The sequence below is a fragment of the Heteronotia binoei genome, chromosome 7 (assembly GCF_032191835.1).
Source record: "Heteronotia binoei isolate CCM8104 ecotype False Entrance Well chromosome 7, APGP_CSIRO_Hbin_v1, whole genome shotgun sequence".
NCBI lineage: Eukaryota > Metazoa > Chordata > Lepidosauria > Squamata > Gekkonidae > Heteronotia > Heteronotia binoei.
The window spans coordinates 44191916-44214503 of record NC_083229.1 but is presented as its reverse complement, the minus strand read 5'-3'; the positions used below and the strand labels follow the sequence as shown (position 1 = coordinate 44214503).

At 42.6% G+C, this 22588-nt stretch overlaps 1 protein-coding gene across 1 annotated transcript in view; it reads left to right on the top strand.

The window, feature by feature from the left end:
• The window catches only part of LOC132575094 (Y+L amino acid transporter 2-like), a 38994-nt gene that overhangs the window by 5454 nt on the left and 10952 nt on the right, over positions 1–22588 (top strand). The window contains exons 2-6 of the mRNA XM_060243539.1: positions 7740–8252; positions 12227–12352; positions 13395–13539; positions 14551–14674; positions 21558–21661. Of these exons, the coding sequence (XP_060099522.1) occupies positions 7757–8252; positions 12227–12352; positions 13395–13539; positions 14551–14674; positions 21558–21661 (995 nt within the window). The 5' untranslated portion in view covers positions 7740–7756. The remainder of the gene's footprint in view (positions 1–7739; positions 8253–12226; positions 12353–13394; positions 13540–14550; positions 14675–21557; positions 21662–22588) is intronic.

Genomic DNA, 22588 nt, shown 5'->3' with positions numbered 1-22588 from the left:
TGAGTCTAGAAGCACTGCTAAATTGCAAACTCCATCCAGAACCAATGACATTCCTGATCCATGGTCCTTGTGTCTTGTCAGGCCTAAATTTCATTCATTCACCCACATCCACATGACTACAGGAAGTTGCCTAATACAGAATATGACCCTTGGCTCATCAAAGTGAATATTGTCTACTCAGACAAACAGTCAGCTGTCCAGGGTCTCAAGAGAGGTCCTTCACATCACCTTCTGCCTGATCATTTAACTATAGAAGCTGGGATTTGAACCTAGAACCTTCTGAACACAAAGCAGATGCTTCTCTAGCCCTTTCTTGATTCCAGTTACTTGTTCAGGATTTCCACAATCTCTCTGGAGTGAAATGGGGTGGGGGGTGGAGAGAGAGTGAGAGAGCAGGGTGTTATCTCCCTATTAATTGTACTGTCCTCAAAATATCTGGATGGCCTTCATTAGCTGTTTCATGTAGATGTTACATTGTGTGGGAGACAAGCATACTAGTGAAGGTCAGATCCCCACTTGGCCTTGGAAGCTTGCTGGATAAACTTGGGCCAGCCTCTCTCCTCCCCCCCCCCATCAGAATTGGTGTCATGAAAACAAAATGGAGGAGAGAAGACTGATGTAAACCCCTTTAGGTCCCTACTTGTCAGATAAGCAGGATATACATGAATAGATAAATGTCACCCCCCCAATGCCATCTTCTGATCCATCTACCAAGAAGGATTGGAGTTGCTGCGAGACAGTACCACCGAATTGATCCCAGCAACGTGGTCTGAAAGTCTTCCATGGTTGATTGAAATGAAAGTTGCTAAGAGATCCTTAAAAACCAACTGGGCACATTCCTCCCATCACTTGCCCAGCACAGGTAACCTATTAGGAAGACCAAGGGTGTTTCTGTCCCATAGTCAGATTGGAAACTAAATTGAATAGGATTCATACAATCTTTTTAATCCATGAAATATAATTTGGTTGCCACCATGCACTTGATTGCCATTCCTTCCTCAAAGGCAAATTGCAGATCACCCAACAGCTGCTTAAGTCCTGTGAATTCCAAGAATAGTTTCTTCAAATGGACTCACTATTGTGCAGGGCCAATAGAATTATCACACCTTGTTCAACATGCAGAATTTCCATTATCTGGTCCTCAGTCCAGATTTTCTGATTGTCTGTATTCTTTTATCTGGGTTAAGGCATATAGTATCAGAAGTTCTGTGAACCTGGACTTCTGACTGTGATAAATGAGTGCAAGTGATCTCCAAGAACCATGGCAAATGAGGTTATGCTGTAAAACGATCTAGTTACTCATTTGAATTAGCCTCTTGCATTTCTTTGCATTCCTCCTGTAAGGAAGCAGTGATCCTTAGAACTAATCATGCCAAGATGTGAGCAATGAAATAATGCCCTTTCACACTTTTTGTGTGAAAGTCAGACCTGATTATAAAAGTCAATTGATTAATTCCCTTTGATTTCAAAGGGCATCAGGAGGGAATCCAAAGAGAGACCAGAGAGATGTCAGTATTCAAGCTGTATTTTAACACACCTAGGCATTTTAACACACTCAGGTATCTACTGAATGGAATAGAAGCATCAGGGGTTTTTTTAAGGGTCCATAAAGGGACCATTGAGGCTTCTGCCATTTCATAAAATTCCCATTATTTTTCTTTGTGAAAATAGCTTATGAAATGTGCTCCAGTCCACAAAAAGTTGAGCCATAATAAGCCTTTTTAGGTGCCACTGGATCTCTTTGGTACACAAAACTGCAGCTAGAAATCTGAACCAGTTAATAAACACATCTTATGATGTCTGAACTTGTAGCATCCATAAAGATCGGAAGAATGAGGTGCTTTAATGCAGAACTATATTACAAATCTACAGAAATGTTGTGTGATAAGAAGTGAGCTTTAGAAGCAGAAGTGAAGGGAACTTAGTGCCCCCCTCCCTCCAGTTGCCAAGACCATCTAGTGAGACACACACTTTAAGTTAGTTTTGGTATCCTTGGAACAAAGTATTCAAAGCCAAATTTCCAGTAAGACATGTAAGGTAATCCCTAAGCCATATGAGTTACCCATTATTGCTTTGCCTCTGATTAATAATTAATGGTGGTGGAAAGGGCCATCAAGTTGCAGCCATGTGGCAACCCTGGGCTTCCTTGGTGGTCTTCCATCCAAGCACTAACCAGGGCTGACCCTGCTTAGCTTCCAAGATCTGACAAGGTCAGGTAGCTCTGGGCCATCCAGGTCAGGGCAATAATTAAACAGTGAAAAATTAACAGGTTTTAAATTTCAAACCAGACCTCATAAAACATTTTCTCTTTTGTTAGACAATAGCTGTGTTTATATTTGAAAGGTAAAGCACAGACACAAAGAGAGGCAGGCCTCAAGCTGGTACTGAATTGAAAAGATTTGCATTTTATCATCCTTGCTCTCCAAGGCAAAATGTCCATTTCAGGACCAGCTTCATTGAGTTTTTCCAGAATTTTGTTGTGCAAGACTAAATTGGTAAAAGGATCATGTTAGAGTTTTTTTTAATCAAGCTTTTCAGATTTATATAATTTTGTAGGCTTGGGTTTTGAATACCTTTCTACATGACAATATGTCTTAACAGCTGTCAGTATCTCCTCAGTGGGTCTTAAGGATCAGGAAAAGTATCTAGCCAAGTGCATGTCAGGGCTTGGAAGGAACAGAGCAGATGTGTGTCTGTGGGTCAAGAAAGCACAGTTTAGATACTAGAAGAGAAAGAGAGAAGCAGACATACACTGCTGTGGGTTGGGGTGGTGAATCTGCTGGGGTGCCTCTATGCCTCCACCACCTGTGTTCTATTGGCACATTTGTAAATAAAGCAAATGCTTCAAAATACCATTCTCTCCAGTGCTCTTTCTCCTACAGTGAGAACCAGCTCAGGTACAGCACTGGAATGTCTACTGTTGGGGGAGTGGAGAGCAGGAATATAAGGGCCAAAACATCCATGAGATCAGAGATCTTCCTCAGTCTGTTACAGGTAGATTGTCCATGCATGCATTTGTGATGTGAATCAGGGCTGCACAGAATAGGACCCTTCAACATGCCCTTGATTTTGCTAACTAGTACCAGGCTTCCCATGCTGTTACTAGAGTTATGAAGGAAAAGGAGCAGGCTATCTTTTCCACTTTAAAACTGCTCATAACAGTGTAAGAAGCCCAGCTGTCACTAGTGAAACCAAGACTGCCCCTCTTTCCTTCCCACACAGCCTAAGTCCAGATTGTGCAATTTATCTTGTATAGACTGAAGTGAAATCACATCTGTTTTGGCCCCAAGTATCTAATATTAAGATGCTATAGTGTCATGTTCTCCTTAGGTCAGCATGTGGAAGTGTGTATGGGTGTGTGTGTTTTAAGATAGTGTGTCTCTCTTGCATTGAACTCCTAGAGATAAACTGTTGAATCCTTTCTTGGCCATTTGTAGGTTGGTCAGTGCTGTACAAATTAATTCAATTAATAAACTGAGTTATCATGATTTATTCAAATAGTGAAGTGTGCCTCATCTGCAGATTCTTAAATCTGCAGATTGGGAATACACTCACACATAATTCTGCAAATGGGGAACCCCCCCCCCCTTCCCCAGGCTTGCAGGAAAAGGAGAGTTAAAAAACAGAGAACGATTGACAGCACAAACTCAAAGAAGTGTTCTCTCAGTGCAGACAAGCAGGGGAAGAGGAGTGGGAGTCACTACTTCTTGCCCTGAGACAAAGCTCCTGGGTAGTTCGGCTAACCTGGGGTCAGGTGGGCAAAGCCGAGGTTGTGTGGGCGCCTCCCTCACAACTCTCACAGGTCTCTGCTTATATAATCCTCACAATGGCTCAGTGTGCTGCAAAAGCAGGATTTTGTGAGTTACAACTTAAGCTACAGAGGTAATTAGAATATTTACACCCCTTTAAAATTTATCTTTGTGTTCATCTATTATTACAGATTATGATTTTATATATGTTTTATGTTGTGCTGTGAAGGATTTTGCTTTCCAATAGAACTATTTACTTTTTTTTCCTTTTTGTTTTTTCCCTGCCTCCATAATCTAATAATATTGACTAAAAATCAAAATGGACAAGATCATTGATACCTGAACAAATCTCTCCCGTGTTGTGAAAGAGTAAATTTAAAGTGTACGTGAACCCAATTCTAATTGGGGGTTGCATGAAGAAAAGAAAGGGGAAAACCATAGATGCATGTTTTTTTCCTTTCTGCTTGTGGCCTGTCTAACTAAAGCTGAGTCCCACACTGCTCAGGCTACAGGGCTTTTTTTGAGCAGGAATGCACAGGAATGCAGTTCCAGCTGACTCGGCATCAGGGGGTGTGGCCAAATATGCAAACATTCCTGCTGGTGAAACAATGGTGATGTCAGAGGGTGTGGTCTAATATGCAACTAAGTTCCTGCTGGGCTTTGTTTACAAAATAAAAAAAGAAAGAAGAAGAAAGCCCTGCCCGGCGACAACCTTCCAAGAAGATGGGGAATCATTGATCATGTGAGAGGCATGTATCCACTTTTAGGGAAACTTGTCCACTTTTATCACAGTAAAGCTGTCATTATCCATACTGCTCCCTGCCATATATTCCTCATATAGCCCAGCACACTGTCACTGAGGTACTATATGGGTGTGTACATGTGTATGCAGTAAGGATTCCCACCTTCTCTGCCCACTAGCCCTGTAGCTCAGCTAGGTGTTTGACCTCTGTATGAATTAACAGCTAGGCTCATGGGTGCGCAGTTTAAGCACAGTTTGAGATCTTTTACATTTAAAAAAGTTATCTGATTAGAAAACACTCCTGTTTCTAAGATCATAACGGCATTGGGAAACAAGGCTACAGTATTACAGAAGCCAGCAAAAGAACCACATTTTATTTTATTTTATTACATTTGTATCCTGCCTTCCCCTGGCGGGCTCAGGACTGCTAACAACAGTTAAGACAACAGTGTTAAAAATAGAATCACAATACAATCATTAAAACATTTCATACAGATTCATACAATTCAAACATTTCAAGCACTCAACAAGATTCAAACAAAATCAAGCACTCATTAAATTCTCTGAGCACTGATTTTAACCTGGCTTTTGTCTGTGAAAAATGGGCACAATAGAGCTGGAACTTATAAAAACTGAGCATGGTTACTGCATATGGCACTCAGCTTTTCTGTCAGTTTCTGACAGAGTGAGCTGAATCTTTTAATGCTTTCCATCCCAGCAGGGAGGGGTACTGTTTGACCAGGAACTGTCCTGCCAGGGGGCATCTAACCACAGTGGGCATCTTCTGGCTTTAAGGGGCTCTTCAGTTGGGATATCAAAAATAATGTATTTTGTGTTTCTTGTTTGTCAGTATGGTAAATGGCCATTCCATCTACAGCCATAAATGAGGGGGTTTTTTCCTCCCTGCAGGTAACCAGAAGTTTTTATTACTTGGTTCCCATATGATATGAGGGTGCTAGGGTGATAAAAATAGCTTGTGTGTGTTATTTCACAATAGCTGCATTCCTTATTTATTACTGCACAGCTTCTTCTCAGAGGTTCCTATTCCCAACCTTTTGCAAGCACGCAGTTTTTGTTAAGAAATTAGTACACGGGATCACAGTTCTTTCAGACAGTAGATACGATAACTTAAACAGTTTTTTGGGGTCATATTATTAAAGGGGGGGGGGAAATTGAGAGAGAGTGTTTTGGGGATTCTGTGTGCACTGCCTTACCACATGATGAAGAGTCAATTCCCCTTATTCATTATTCTCCATAGTAGCTACCAGTACCGCTGTTTCCAGTTGCCAAGTGAAAGGAAAGTGCTCTGCCAAAAAGGAATCAAAGGGGAGATTGGTTTCTTTTATGCTGCCCTGCTAACCAGTTAAATGGGGAGGGGTGTTGCATTGAATGAAAAGCGGGGAAGGTTGATAGTAGGTGCTAGGCAAATTGCAGAATGAGCTCTTCATCAGGTGATTGATGAGGGACCTTGTTCTTAGGTTGCCTGGTAATCCATGCACTTCATTTGTCTAATGTAGGGTTGCCAATCCCAAGGTGGGGGCAGGAGATCCCCTGGTTTGGAGGCCTTTCCCCCACTTCAGGGTCATCAGAAAGTGGGGAGGGGGCAGGGAAACGTCTGCTGGGCACTCCATTATTCCCTATGGAGGCCAAATCTTAGGGTATAATGGAGAATTGAACCATGGGTATCTGGGGCTCTGAGTGTGCTGTTTTTTTGAGGTAGAGGCACCAAATTTGCAGCATGGCATTCAGTGCCTCCCCTCAAAACACCCTCTAAGTTTCAAAAAGATCAGATCAAGGGGTCCAATTCTATGAGCCCCCAAAGAAGGTGTCCCCAGAGCCGGCACGTGGGAGTAGGCCAAGTAGGCGGCTGCCTAGGATGCCACTTCGCCTAGCGGTGCCATGATGTGCCCTCTCTCCCGCTGCCTCCCAGACTTTGCTGAGGCCTCCTGAGGCTTGGAGACCTCGGCAAAGTCAGGGGACGTGGCCATGATGTCATCGTGACATAATCATGATGTTAGCAGGGGCACGCAAAGCATGTGCGAATACATCAATGGGGGGCGGAGAAGCTGGGTTCGGCCTAGGGGTGCAGACACCCCTAGCCCCGGGCACCCCCATCCTTCATTATTTCCAATGGAGGGAAGGCATTTAAAAGGTGTGTGGTCTCTTTAAATGTGATGGCCAGAACTTCCTTTGGAGTTCAATCGTGCTTGTCGCAACCTTGCTCCTGGCTCCACCCCCAAAGTCCCCAGATATTTCTTGAATTGGACCTGACAACCCTAGTCTAATGGGGGACTGCCCCTCTTTTTTTGCCATCAAGTCACAGCCAACCCCATGGGATTTTCAAAGCAAAAGGCGTTCAGAGGTGGTTTGTCATTGTCTGCCCCTGCATCACAGCCCTGGCCTTCCTTGGTGGTCTTCCATCCAAAAACTAGCCAGGGCCAACCTTGCTTAGCTTTCAAGATCTGGCTAGCCTGGTCCTAGTCCCTAATAAAGCTGAAATTAAATTTTACACAAATTTAAAATTTGGCATAGTTTCAGAATTTGAATACAATATGACAATGATTTTAAGAATCTACTTGTTAAAGTCAAAGTAGGAAAATTAGCTTGAGAATTCCTCCATGCAAAATTTGTTCAAGCTACAGATTCAATTATTATGTCCACATAACTGCCCACATGGATATCTGAATGATATATGGATATTTGCATGGAAATGTTTTCATGGCCAGAATGCAACAATGGTAATTGATTATTATAATTAATGTATCTGTCAGCTGCTTGTATTGGTACATTTGAGGTGCAATGGGATCTGAATCTAAATAGGAGCTGGTCTTCTATTCCATCCTTAAAAGTTTGGTCACACTAATGTGTTTGTGTCGACCCTTGGTTTGTGAGCCGCCCTGAGCCTGCCTGTGGTGGGGAGGGCGGGATATAAATTAAATATATAAATATATAATAAATAAATAAATAATAAAAGTTCATAGTTGCTTATTATGGAACATTATTGACTATGTGGGGAATAGTTGCTTGTAGTATTTGGCTGCTTGGTAAACAGATCACTACTGCTACATATTATCTGATTAGAGGCTACCCAGATGACTCTTTGCATATGGCTATATACACCATACTGTGAGTTCTTAAGGAGATACCACATAGCTTCCAATTGTCTGTGTTCTTTTCAGTCCTTTGCAATGACATGTCTTTTTTACCAAAAGAATACAAAACATTATCTCCTTCTGCTTCTTTCCCAGGTAATAATTAATTGAAGATGACGGACCCTTGGATAATAGATTGCAACAAAAAGAACACACCCAAGACTGAACTGGGCTTGGTGACAGAGAACAAAAAAGAAAAGATGCAGATGAAACAAGAAATCTCTTTGCTCAATGGCATTTCTTTAATAGTTGGGAACATGATTGGTTCTGGAATATTTGTGTCCCCCAAAGGTGTTCTGATGTACAGCACTTCTTATGGACTTGCACTCCTCCTCTGGGCTCTTGGGGGGATCTTTTCATTGATTGGAGCATTGTGTTATGCTGAACTGGGAACATCCATTGTTAAATCTGGAGCAAGCTACGCTTACATCCTAGAAGCGTTTGGAGGCTTTATTGCTTTTATCAGACTATGGTCTTCCTTGCTCATTATTGAACCAACAACTCAGGCTGTTATAGCCATCACTTTTGCTAACTATATCGTTCAGCCAATATTTCCATTCTGTGAACCATCCTATGGAGCAGTTAGGTTGATTGCAGCTGCTTGCATCTGTAAGTAAAATGAGAGCCAGTCAGTGCAACTCTTTTATTTGATTGCAAAAGTTCCAAAAGTCTGCTTTCATCTGTCTTTGGGGGTGTGGAAGATGCTGGTAGAAAAGAGTTCAGCTTCTTCCTGTTTCTTCTGAGAAAAACACAGTATTCCAGTTAATCTGACAGATGTTGCATGTGGACCAACAACAACAACAACAAAAAGTGTTTCGCAGTTGCCTGAGAATAGTAGGGCTGGGAATGAATGACAAATCTCTGTCTGAGCCTCTGGACAGTCACTTTCTGTCAATATCCACTACAGAGCAAGATGATCCAATGTATTCAGTCTGTATAATGCCTTATATGGGTGACTGAAATAGATAAGAAACTGAAACCACAAAGGGAAGTTTCAAAATAACTATTAGATTGGAAATGCTTCTGAGAGTCATAAATAATTCTGCTCAGAGTGAACTGTATTTGGATCTCCCTAGTCTGGTACAGCAAGACAGTATTTATGCTCTTATTTTGGAGGAGCAAGTTCATAGCCCACTTCAATTAGATGCATTTTATTTGTATATTTAGATAGCGTTAGCATTTATGACTGATTCTTTCCCCTCAACTGAGACCCAAGGCAGCTTGCAATATCATTCTCTCCTCCATGGTTTCATCCTTACTACTATAACCCTGGGAGGTAGATTAGGATGAGAGAAAGGGACTCACCCAAGGTCACCCAGTGAGCTTGCATGGCAGAGAAAGAATTCAAACCTAGTCTCACTCTCTAACCACCACACCACTGCGGATTCTCCTGCATGTTTGTATTGCATCACTGCATCAGTTACATGCCTGATTATAAACTGATTATAAGCTGTGTCATCATGGTGAGCTACTCTAAAGCAAGAAAAAGTCTGCCCACAGCATAACCAGTCCTTTCCCAATGATACTATGACCTAATTACTGTTTTCTCCATTTTGTAGATGGAGAAATGAGGCTGAGAGTTAGTCTTCCCCCAAAGCAACATAATGCATCTATGGCAAAGTTGAGCTTTGACCCCTAGGTCCCTCGAAACCAAGTCCAACTCTCTGTCTACTGGCTGTGACAGGACTTTTATTTTCTCTGTTGTGAGGAATCGTTTTTGCCTTTAAACCTCAAATGCAGATTGACAGCTAGTGCTAATTACAAAACAAATCTATAACTACTACCTCATGTCATACCAGAAAACAGATTGTTGTTTGCTAGCTACCTACTTTTATATGCTTTGAAGAGGAGTGTAAATACAAAAGGGTCTGTTTTGCATGGTTTTGGGAGATAAGCATTGTGCTCAGCAAAAGTGCATTTCCCAGAAAGCTGCAACTTTCTCTTTGAATGCTAGAGGGCAGTAAAAGAATAAGAATCTCTCAACTTACATCTTGCAGATGAAACAGCTGAAGTTGTAAAAACAGGATTGTTCCAGGTTTTGCAGTCATGTTTATTCTTTGTTTAGATTGTTTCTACTTTTCCAGAAATGGTGACAGAAATCACTAGGGATATGCAATTCAGAGTCAGAAACATTCATAATTACTGAATAATGCTATATTCAGAGTGAACAATATGAATTATATGATGATTTCCAAGTTGGAATTTTACTGTTCCATATTTTCATTATAATTCCTAATATTTGGAATCACTGACTCAAGTGAAATACAAAAGTGAAATCTATTCCTCAGACAACCTGGCCTGGTTGCTTGAGAAAGGAAAATGAAACATTGCCCAGACAGCTCTGGCACCAAGGCTGGTGAGGGCAGTGTTCCCTGATAGGTGTTGCCATGGTTTTACCAGAAGGAGGGCATAGCCGAGGCAAATGTAGAGGAATACATACAGGAGCCCTGCAAGCCAAAATAGACCGATCCCTTTGATTTACTGGGCTGAAAAGGGCTCTGTTGGGGGAGGTCTCATCAAGGTAGCAGTGGGGTGGATGCCTTGCCCACCAAAAAGTGTGCCCAGCAAGTGAGTGTTCTGTTGAGCAGGGGATGTTGTCAGTCATGCCTGAAACCTGGATCTGTGGGGAAACTGTCCCCCCCTTAAGATTGACCTCCTATTGCTGGGCTTCCCCTGAGGTGTCTTTTCAGAAAGAGGGAATTGGCACACTCCAGTCCACAGTGCAAGGTATGCCATGCTTCAGTCTGCTGCCTCCTCTTGCTGCCCCTCTTTTCTTCCAACTGCTGCTTCGGGACTGTGCTCACTCATTCAACTGTGTTGTGCTCAATGCTGTTGGAGTAGTTTTCACCCTCCCACTAGGGTTGCCAAGTCCAATTCAAGAAATATCTGGGGACTTTGGGGGTGGAGCCAGGAGACTTTGAGGGTGGAGCCAGGAGCAAGGTTGAGACAAGCACAATTGAACTCCAAAGGGAGTTCTGGCCATCATATTGAAAGGGACCGCACCTTTGAAATGCCTTCCTTCCATAGGAAATCATGAAGGATAAGGACACCCTCTTTGGGGGCTCATAGAATTGGACCCCCTGGTCCAATCTTTTTGAAACTTGGAGGGTACTTTGGGGAGAGGCACTAGATGCTATACTGAAAATCTGGTGCCTCTACCTCAAAAAACAGCTCTCCCAGAGCTCCAGATACCCGTGGATCAATTCTCCATTATTCTCTATGGGAATAAATCTCCATAGGGAATAATGGGGTTCCCAGCAGACATTTCCCTTCCCTCCCCCCACTTTCTGATGACCCTGAAGCAGGAGGAGGGCCTCCAGACCGGGGGAACCCCTGCCCCCACCTGGGGGTTGGCAACCCTACTCCCATCATGGTCTATCCTCCTGTTGCTCCAGTCTGTTTGCCAGTGTTAACCACAGGGCATTTGCCCACTCTCCAGCACCAGCTCTCCCCTGCTCCACTGGGCCATGCCCAATGCTTTTTGGTGGCATAGGCACTGTTCAGACTTCATGCCCACATTACAGTTCTTTCCAAATGCCTGGCCCTGCTGAAGAGTTGTCAGTACTCTTTGGCAACTGGTGGGGCATGAGAGGAGGCTGCAGCAGGACATACTGGCAATATGGTTGGCAACTCTGAGTTGGGAAATCCTTGGAGGTCTGGGGGTGGACTCTGGTGTGGGAGGGATCTGGGGAGGAGAGGGACCTCAGCAAGGTATAATGCCATTGAGTACACCTGGCAACATAAAGAGCCCTAGGCTGGCATCATCAGCAATGTGGTGCCATCACTTCTGGCACACACAATAACTTCTACCACAGAAGTTTTGCCCAAATACCAGAGTGTCACTATTTTGCCAACACAGTGACACTGCTGTGTCACCAGTGAGATGGCTGAAATGATTTATTTGCATAAACCAGGGTTTATGCTGAAATGCTGGGGTAGGTATCCCTTGTGGTGATCTGTGGGGGGCTTGACCCAGGGGTGGGAGATTCCCTGCCTCTGGCAGGGGCCTGGCAACTCTACACTGCTGCCTGGAAGCACTTGCCACATCATAATTGTTTGAGGTTAGCACAGGCACTAGGAAAGAGTCAGAGGCTGAGGGAAATATTTTAAAAAGGGTTTTTTGCCTTGTTTTTAATGGAAAATAAGCTATTCCTATTCATTTTAATGGAATTCCAGATATTTGGGAAAGTAAAATTTCCTAAAATTTGAAAACTGAAGGGTCCTGATTTCAAATCTAGATTTTTGTGCTAGTGCTTAGAAATAGCTTACAACAAAATCAATAATCACTCAAATATATTAAACTAGTAAAAATATTGGTTTGGATTTTAACTATGTGTTTTCAGGTGGGGAGTGAAACCCCATCTAGAGCAGGCTGACTTTAATCTCTTTTTTTGCTCCACTATTGCATATTTTTCATTATTCGTTTTTGGAAAATTCAACTCCCCCCCTTCAGGCAAGTATATTCTTATTACCTTCTTTTACTTAGGGGGAAAAAGTCCTATTAAGTTAACTTCAAGTGACCCATATCTTGCTGAAGTGCAGCTAACTGTGCATATCTTGTTTGTGTCCCATTTCTTCATTAGGCTCCCTGACATTTATTAACTGTGTCAATGTGAAGTGGGGAACCAGAGTACAAGATCTTTTCACATATGCAAAAGTTATGGCCCTTATTATGGTAATAGGAGTGGGTCTTTATAAAATTAGCCAAGGTAAGAAATAATTACTATGAGTGAATACTAACAAAACTGAATAGTATGTTAAGACTATAAGCCAGTTTACACCATCTACTTCAACTGTGTTTTTTGACTCCACATAAATCATCCCCAGCTTTATGGTCATGTGGAACAATATATTGGAACATTCAACAGCATTTCCAGGTTAACAGGAATCTAGGCACAGTGTATTTATGTGCTGCCTGTTCATATGATAAAACAGATTACAACTAAAACAGATGGTAATCACCAGTGCAATCCTATACAGTTATACTAGTTTAAGGCCACCAAAGTCAATGCAGTGACTCTGGAACTGAGTGACTTTCCATAGGATTACACTGAGACAGCTGTCTGCAAAACATTTGTCCAGAAAAATTCTATCAACTTGAATGAATGAATTATTCTACAGATGGTTTATATGAGGATGTAGTTCCTCCTGAAATCATAGTTCTGTGCCATGTACTAAATATTTTGTTGTCTGTTGCCTAAAATATCTGCCAAAGATGGTCCTCCGGCAAAGATGGGCATGACCATCTTGTTGGAGTAATTTTTGTGTGTGTATGCTCAACAAATAACACTAATTATTCTGGATAATATGAAGCTTTTAGATTTCTAGATTCACATGTTCATTTTTTACATAGTTCATGTTATTTTGGTGGTTCTCTTGCATATTTAACTGCTAGTGGGTGTGGTGTATTTGTGTAAGCAGGTATCATCACTATATGAAACTCATGGAAGGTTCCAAACGAACTTCATTATGTAGAAAGTGCTCCAGACTGGATATCTGTACTCACAGAAAACTGGCCTTCCATGAGTTTTCTTTTCTATGAGGCAGTTTATATGGAACAGACCTCTTTCAAGACCCATTATATGTGCATACTGAAGATAATGTATGCATTAATTTATAGAAAAGACAACATGAGATTTCTTTTCACCCACTTTGTTCCCATCATAAAAATGCTGAGGGTATCCCTATTTCATGTAAATTGCATATACAGAAATATGTAAATGACTGCAGACTTCTGATATTTTTGCACAGGAGAAACTGAAAACCTTAAGGATCCATTTGAAGGTTCAACAACGGATGCAGGATTCATTGCTCTTGCTCTTTATTCAGCCCTCTTTTCCTACTCTGGATGGGATACACTCAATTTTGTCACTGAAGAAATGAAAAATCCAGAAAGGTACATACATGCAATAGGAAACTTGTTGTTGTTTACAGTAAGAGTAGTTCAGCAGTGGAATTGGCTGCCTAAGGAAGTGGCAAGCTTCCCTGCTCTTGAAGTCTTCAAGCAGTTGGACAAATGCTTATCAGGGATGCTTTAGGCTGATCCTGCATTGAGCAGGCGGTTGGACTAGATTACCTGTATGGCTCCTTCCAACTCTATGATTCTATGCTGCTTTGATTCTGTGGCTCAGAATCATCATCACACTGCCAATTAATGAGAATATCAGTAGCCATGTATTTTTCCTAGTATTATTTTGGATTACAGCATATTTCATCTCAGTTTGTCAGATAATCAGCTGGATCCAGCAGAACATTTCCATGGGCACAAGGGCTTTCACTCACGGACCTCTCCCTCCCAGCAGCTCAAAAATAACCCCACAATCTTATTCCTGGGGGAGAGGGGATGAAAAGCTTTCCTAGTTGTCCCAAGACAACCAGGAACCTTTCAGTCATCTCTTTAAAGTTTAGGGCACATCATCAATAAACTCCTACCATTTTAAATCACCTAAGGCTACTAATCATGGGAAGGGCTTGTGGCTAACTGCATGATTTGAGGCTTCAGTTGACTGTCTAGCCACAAGGTTCAGATACTGTGCACCAAGGTGGCTACTTTATAATCCCTGTTGTGTCAGCCCACCCTAGATTTGAATTATGAATGTGACTGTTGAATATAAGATTATCTGGTTTCTTTTTCATTTTGATTCTGTTACTTTTTGAGTGGTGAGGTTTTTGCCATTTTGTCCTGATAATATAAGTTTGGCTGCTCTGTTTCGGCCTATGTGGCTTTTTAACGGAAGGAAGGGAGGAAGGAAGGAAAGGGGGTGTAATTTGCATAGTTCTTCCATGTAGAAAGATGTATTTGCAAATAGCCCTATGATTGTTTGAATATCCTCCCCTCTGTTTTTGGTTATTTTACAACTTCCTGAATTATGAGTAATGTGCCATACTATTTTATCTCCCCCTGCAGGAACCTGCCACTTTCCATTGCAATTTCAATGCCTATTGTGACAATAATTTACTTGTTGACAAATGTAGCTTACTATGTTGTGCTGGACATGCCAGCTCTATTAGCAAGTGATGCAGTGGCTGTGGTAAGTTGTAAATCATAGATGGCAAATTCAGAACTTGGAATAAGTTTATAAAGAAATTATAGCAGAGCTCATCATGCCTGAAAATAATCTTGCTTTAAGTCATCCATTACAGCTACTAATGTTGTGAAGTCCCTCCCCCCCCCCCACTCCCGCAATGGCAAATGAAAGGACAGGAGAGAAAGAGAGAAGGTGGCATAGTATATCAGTCTCATCAGATCTTGGAAACTAAGGAAGGTTGGTACTTGGATAATTGGCCACCAAGGACAACTCTGCAAAGGAAGGCAATGGCAAACCACCTCTGCTTCTCAGGAATGTAATCCCAGATGAGCCATGGCGCAGCTGACTGTTCATCCTCATCTAACAACTACTTTAGATTTGGAGACACTTTTCAATTCAGTGGCAGTGCCATAGGTACACGTGAGCCTAATGAACCACCTTGGCCATTTATGGACCATTTTGGTCCAGCTTCCATCCTAATTGTACTCTGGATCCTTGCCCATCCTGGCTGATAAAATCATGTAAGGAACACATTTAAAAAAACCCTCTCAGTATCTATTACAAATCAGTCAGTTCTGCATAGGTCAGAGGGCTTTTCTATGTAGGCAATAGGGCTGCACTGTACTAAATGATTCACAAAATTGCTTGGATTATTTATTAGGGACTATGGTCTACACTACTGTGTATGACTAAGTACTTTGTGACGAGTATAGATTTGAACTAAAACCATCAGGTGACTAATGGAGTTGGTTATGCGAGCATTTCCTATTCGCAGGGTTGTGACCCGGTATCGGGTCATATAAGCCTCACTACCAGGTCACAAGAAAAGTCAAAGCTAGCCCTGCTCTGCTTCCTTCTTTTCCCCATCTCTGTGTTGTGCAGAGAAAAGCTAGCCTTGAAGACTGACACAGGCTGCAAAGTCTGAGCTTCGTTTGGCTTCCTTCCCCTGTCTCTGTGTTGCACAGGGTGGAGCTGGGCTGCCTCTCCTTCCTTCTCCCCCCTCCCAGTGTTTGAGAAAAGCTGGAGTGAACTGCCATTTTAGACCCATTAAGTATTCTTCAAGGTATGAGCTTTCATGTGCCTTGCAGTATGTTCTTTTGAGGAGATTTCCCTGGGAGGCCTGGGCAGCAAAGAAGGGGGAGATGTTTTTTTCAGCCAGGAGGGGTGGGGAGTGCGCATTCCAGTAGTTATTTTTTTTTAACCAAATGACCCCTGGGCAGAATTGTTGCTGGCTGGGGTCATCTGATTTTTTTTTCTTTGTCCACCATTCTTTCTTTCTTTCCCTGCAAGTGATGCTCTGTCTGTATTCTTGATGCTGCAGGGGCGGGGAGGGGGAGGAAGCAACAGTGGGAGGGCTTCTAGTGCGTTGGCCCCACTGGTGGACATTCTGGTGTTTTTGGGGCATTGTGTGAGAGACTTTTGGACTGTATGGTCCACTGGCCTGATCCAACATGGCTGCTCTTATGTTCTTTCTTTCCATGTCTTTATTTTCCTTTCCTTCCATTTCATTCTTTCCCTTTCTTGCTTTCCCTTTTTCTTTCTTTCTTTCCTTCCATTTTTACTGGATGAAACTTTTCTGTTCAGCATACTGTTATTGGAGACATAGGAGCTCTGCCAATGAAAAGTTGGCACCCCCAGTTGTAGCCAGCTGGCCTTTCTATGAGTTTTCTGTGTGAGTGAGTGAGAGTGAGAAGTGTGAGGGAGAACGAGATTATTGGAGATTACTGCTGTATATTCCAACAGCACTGGAAGTGATGGTACTATGAACTTGGCACCATTTTACTGGTCCTGCTTTTAGCAGCTCTCTGACACCAAAATTAAACTCCTGTAGATATTTAAAAGGATGAAAGAAGTTCACTGGCTAAATATCTGCACAACAGTTTGTTTTTAAAGGCATGGGAAACACAGCCAGTAAAAAGCTGCAAGCCCCTCATAAATATCCTTTTTTCATACAGAAAAGCTTGTATGAACTTCATATAACTTGAAATTAATTCATTAATTGCAGTACAATTCTCTGTTAACTTTCACAACAATTTCCCAGTGTTTCAGCCAGGGAAAAGTATGAAAAAGAGCTGTCAAAAGATTTTCTTGAAACCAAGCAAGGCTGGTTGTAGCTTGAAGGCGGGGTTCCAGTAGTAGCAGCTGAAGAAAGGGCCTACTAAATGTGTCAGCATATTTTGAGGTAGAGCAGGTGCCAGGGCCCAGTGTGGGTGGTACACAGTGCTGGCATTCCTGATGGCAATGGCAACAGCACTCCCAACTGAATGAATGAAATTGGGAGATGTATTAATCTGGGAGAATTAAATGTGGGTTTAATCATTATTAATTAGCTATTAGGAAATAGATTTACTGGCTATTTGAGTTGAAGTATGAATTGGAGTAAAAGAGGGTTTAGAACTTAAATAGCTTAAGGGATTATTATTAGCTGATTGATTGAGGGACCAGGTTAAGGGTTTAGTATTAATTGGCCATTTAGGGTAGGCTAAATTGGCAGGATTGATAAAGTGATTGGGGGAGGGCTCTTAGTTAGCAAGGGCAGTAGTGACAAAGACAGAACTAGCATAGGACTACTACAGGCTACCAGAGAACGAGCCTTCTCTACTGCTGCCCCCCCCCCCACTGGTGGAATCAAGTCCCTGATGATGTTAGAGCCTTGTGGGACCTTGCCCAATTCCGCAAGGCTTGTAAAACAACACTTTTTCGAATGGCCTTCAACTAAAGTATAGAGCTGCTTAACATCATGGTATGGAACTTAGCACCAAAACTGTTTTTAAAATCTGTTCAATATTTAAAGTGTAATCGTTAATTTTAATTGATCTTACTGTAATTGTTTTTATTGCTTTATGGTTTTATTGTTTTATTGTGGATATTTAATGATGTTGTTAGCCGCCCTGAGCCTGCTTCGGTGGGGAGGGCGGGATATAAATGCAAAAAAAAATCAATAATAAATAAACTGCATACACTGGCCAGTGCTGTTGAGGAAGGGGTGTGTAGGTGGTGCAGGCAATTGAACATGGGCATTAGGAGTGCTTGCAAGCTGGAGAAGAGCACACAAACAGATAGGTGCATGCAGGTGTGGGGGTGGAAAGAGAGGACCCTGGGAATGTATGAAAAAGTTGCAGACCGCCCACTTTCCACCCCCATTTTAGCTCAGCATGAGTTACAGAGAGATTTTTCTGAAAATGAAGTTACTTCAGAAGAAGAGGCAGGTTTGGGGAAGTGCCCTGGAAGTGACATCACAGGAAAAGGTGGAGTTTTGGTTCCATGTGCCCCGGAAGTGACATAACTTGGCCCTTGACCTGGAAGTGACACCAGAGTCTCCTGGCTCCACCCCCAAATTTTAGTGGGCTACAAAGGAGAAGTGTAAAAATAACCGGGCTATGGGAAAGAAAAGTTTGGGAAACCCTGGTTTATGCAAATAAATCATACTTGCATTTTGGCTTTTGAAGTTGGGTGCTTTTAGCAGAATTTGGTATTTTTGTCTGATTCAAGTGGGTGATGGGAGGCGTTGTTGTATAGCACATTAGAAAGTGATGTGAATGCAGGAGAAACTGCCAGGAAATGTTTAAGGTGAAACAGGAGAGGGAGCTATTAGCAATTCTGTGTCTGAAACGGCCATCAGCACTTCCATGGAATGTGTGAATATTAGAAAACTGTTCTTTTTGGAAAGAAAAAACTTAAATTTGAAAAAAAAATGTTATAAATCACATTGCAAAGAACCTGGTGGTTCACATGTAAGAAAACCATGAGCAATAATCTCACATAGAAGGCAGAAAATATCCAGGAAATGCCTCTGCTATGACTTACTTCAGCTCCAAATGAGAATCTCCTTGCCCAGGAATATGTCTATTGAATGTTGTTAATATCATTTTTATTGATATTTTAGAACTGTGAGCCAGTTTTAGAGCCACTTTTAGCTTAAAAAGAAAGATGAGATATAGAGTTAAATCCTATTGTAGTTTCCTGCTACAGGACTTTTTTGTAGCAAAAGCTCAGCAGGAACTAATTTGCATATTAGGCCATACCTCCTGATATAACCATTGTTTTGCTACAAAAAAAGCCCTTACAAAAACTTATTTGCATATTAGGCCACACCCCCAACACCAAGTCAACCGGAACTGTGATCCTGTGTGCTCCTGTTCAAAAAAAGCCCTGCTGTTAACAGTAGTAGTTTCCCCAGCTCAAAGAGCCTTCCGCTGGTACAAAAGGCTAAACTAAAGGGGGACCACAACTGGCAGAAAAGTTCCTTATGATCCCGACAACGTGTTTGTGTAAAGTGCTATAAATTCGCAGTCAACTTACGGCAACCCAGCAAGAGGTTTTCGTGGCAAGTGAGAAGCAAAGGCGGTCTGCCATGGCCTGCCTTTGTGGTTTTCCATCCAAGTACCAGCTCTGCTTAGCTTCCAATATCTGACAATATTAGGCTATACCATACCATCTTTCCTTCCATTCAGACAATAATAAATACTAAAGAAATGTGCACAGGCCGGTTTTTATTGAAGGTACTACTGCTAATGAATGAGGAAAGCAACCAGAATCATGGAGAGCAATCCTAGGCAGATCTGCTCAGAAGTAAGTCCCATGTTATTCTTTGGGGCTTATTCCTAGGAGTCCTTATGACTATAGTCACCAAATCCTAGTATTAGAAGGGACTTTATCAATATATCTAATTCTGAACATGGACAAATAAGAGAAGATAAAAATATTGTAAGCTGCTTTGGGTCCCCTTTGTGAAGAAAGGCAAGGTATAAGTGAAGTAAACAAATAATCATATAGCTGAAGATGAGAAACAGATAAAAGTAGATAGGCTGGTAAGAAGGAGAGAAACAAATGGGGAAAAGGAGTTATGTGCCTCCCCAGTATATGAACAGGAAGCCCAGACACCCTGTCCTGCATACAAAGAGGATTACTGCCCTGAGATAGACAAGGGTAGAGGGTTTCTTTCAAGAAGGAAAGAGGCAAAGTGGGTGGAGTTTCAATAAATGAATGCAGAGCATTCAGGGTTGTTGTTGTTTTTTTAAGTCTAAGAGAATTTTTAGAAATCCCAGCGCAGTGATTTAATCCAACTGCTGGATAGTTGGTCTTTTCCAAGGGTCGACTGGGAAGTTAAACTGATCCAAACCTGCAGAGGTCACTAAGTTCAGATGCAGCTAGGGTTGCCAAGTCCAATTGAAGAAATATCTGGGGAATTTGGGGGTGGAGCCAGGAGACTTTGGGGGTGGAGCCAGGAGACATTAGGAATGGAGCCAGGAGCAAGGGTGTGACAAGCATAAATGAACTCCAAGGGAGTTCCAGCCATCATATTTAAAGGGACCGCACACCTTTTCAATGCCTTCCTTCCATAGGAAATAATGAAGGATAGGGGCACCTTCTTTTGGGGCTCATAGAATTGGACCCCCTGGTCCAATCTTTTTGAAACTTGGGGGGTATTTTGGGGAGAGGCATTAGATGCTATACTGAAAATTTGGTGCCTCCACCCCAAAAAACAGCCCCCCCAGAGCCCCAGATACCCACAGATCAATTCTCCATGATTTTCTATGGGAATAAATCTCCATAGGGAATAATGGAGTGCCCAGCAGACATTTCCTTCCCCTTCCCCCGCTTTCTGACAACCCTGAAGCGGGGGGAGGGTCTCCAAACCGGGGGGTCCCCTGCCCCCACCTGGGGATTGGCAACCCTAGATGCAGCCAGCAGTATTAGTCATGGTTTCAAAGGAGGGGGAGGGGGTTAGTGTTGTCAAGTCCAATTTAAGAAATATCTGGGGACTTTGGGGTGGAGCCAGAAGACATTAGGGGTGGAGCCAAGATCAAGGCTGTGACAAGCATAATTGAACTCTAAAGGGAGTTCTGGCCATCACATTTAAAGGGATGGCACACCTTTTCAATTCCTTCCTTCCATAGGAAATAATGAAGGATAGGGGCACCTTCTTTTGGGGCTCACAGAATTGGACCTCCTGGTCCAATCTTTTTGAAACTTGGGGGTATTTTGGGGAGAGGCAATAGATGCTATACTGAAAATTTGGTGCCTCTACCCCAAAAAACAGCCCCCCCCCCCCCCGCAAAGCCTCAGATACCCGCAGATCAATTCTCCATGATTTTCTATGGGAATAAATCTCCATAGGAAATAATAGATTTCCAAGCAGACATTTCCCTCCCCTCCCCCCGCTTTCTGACTACCCTGAAGCGGGGGGAGGGTCTCCAAACCGGGGGATCCCCTTCCCCCACCTGGGGATTGGCAACCCTAGAGGGGTAGGAGACAACTTCTGAGCCGACACTGATCATTGTTGGAAGTGAGGTTGTCTCCAAGTCGCGCCTGGAGATCTCCAGACAACAGAGATCAGTACCCCTGGAGAAAATGACTGCTTTGGAGGGTGGAGCTGAAGGTATTCGATCCCACTAGCTCCTTCCACTCCCCAAACACTACCTCCTCAGGCTCCACCTCTAAGATCCCACTAGCTCCTTCCACTCCCCAAACACTACCTCCTCAGGCTCCACCTCTAAATCTCCAAGAATTTCCCAACCCTACAGCCCGAAGGGTCCAAGACAAGCATTCTTTGCACTGCTTGCCAAGCTACTGGGGCTTGTTACTGCTCGTTCCTTGCTGCCAGCAACCCTTCAGAGACCACCATGAACTTCCCCTGCCAGTAAACTGCCAGTCCCCCACCACTCTCTACATGTGAGAAGTGCTTTTCTCTTGTCATTATTTAATGACCCACTCATGGGGAATTTAGCTGTGTGTTATGGATCACAAAAACACCCTAAAATCCTTTTCAGTATAATCATTTTTAAAAACAGGCTGGCTAGCTGTGCTTGAGCTGTAAATTTCCATGACAGTCAGCTCACATTGTGAAACTAGCTGAATGAGCTCTTTCTTTTTCCTATTACAGACTTTTGGTAATAAAGCTCTTAGCCATGCTAAATGGATTATCCCCATTGCAGTGGCCATGTCTTGTTACGGAGGATTAAACTCATCTATTATTGCAGCTTCCAGGTACAAATTAAGAAACTAGCCCTGGAGAGGTGAAGCCAGAAACATTTCATAAAAGTGATTGTGTCGAATACTGTACCACACGTGCCTTGTGAAGCTTTGTCTCATCCTTCTTTCATTTACAAGCAGCATCAAAAGAATGGTTCCTCAGTGGAACAGGCTTTCTTGGGAGGTAGTGGGCTCTCCTTCTTTGGCAGTTTTCAAACAGAAGCTAGATGGCCATCTGACAGCAATGCTGGTTCTGTGAACTTAGGCAGATCATGAGAGGGAGGGCAGGAAGGGCTGCATCAGTGCTTAGTTCTCATGGCCCTTTCTTACATGCCCAGGGAAAAGCTGGTCACCACTTTGCGGTCAGGCAGCAATTCTTCTCCAGGACAGATTATGGTAATTCTGGAGGGTTTTTGCCATCTTCTGGGCATGGAGCAGGAGTCACTGGGGGTGTGGGAGGAGGTATTTGTGAATTTCCTATATTGTGGTTGGATAAGATGACCCTAGAGGTCCCTTCCAGCTCTATAATTCGACAATTGTAACATGTTGCTCATAAAAAGCAAACTGTAAAATGACAGTAAAAACACAGCCTACTATTTACTGAGGCAACTGCTCTGTCTCTGATTCTGTCTATGCAGTGAGTCCAGTAAACTGTAGGTGCTTTTATAGCGATATTAAGTTTTATTTTATCTGGCACATTTGTACAAAAGGGAACTGTTAGGTACAAATAAGATTCTGTTTATCTTCTGAGATTCCATAGTACAACTAAGACTTTTTCAGATGTTACCCTTGGGTTTATCCAGCAATATGTAAGCACATGACATACAAGGTTGCCATTTTGTCTCAATAGGGCACCATGTTTATTGTCCACCTTTGGTACATATCCTGTGTACCAAAGCTGCAAAAGACATATGATGCCTAGTTCAAACAAAATCATGACCA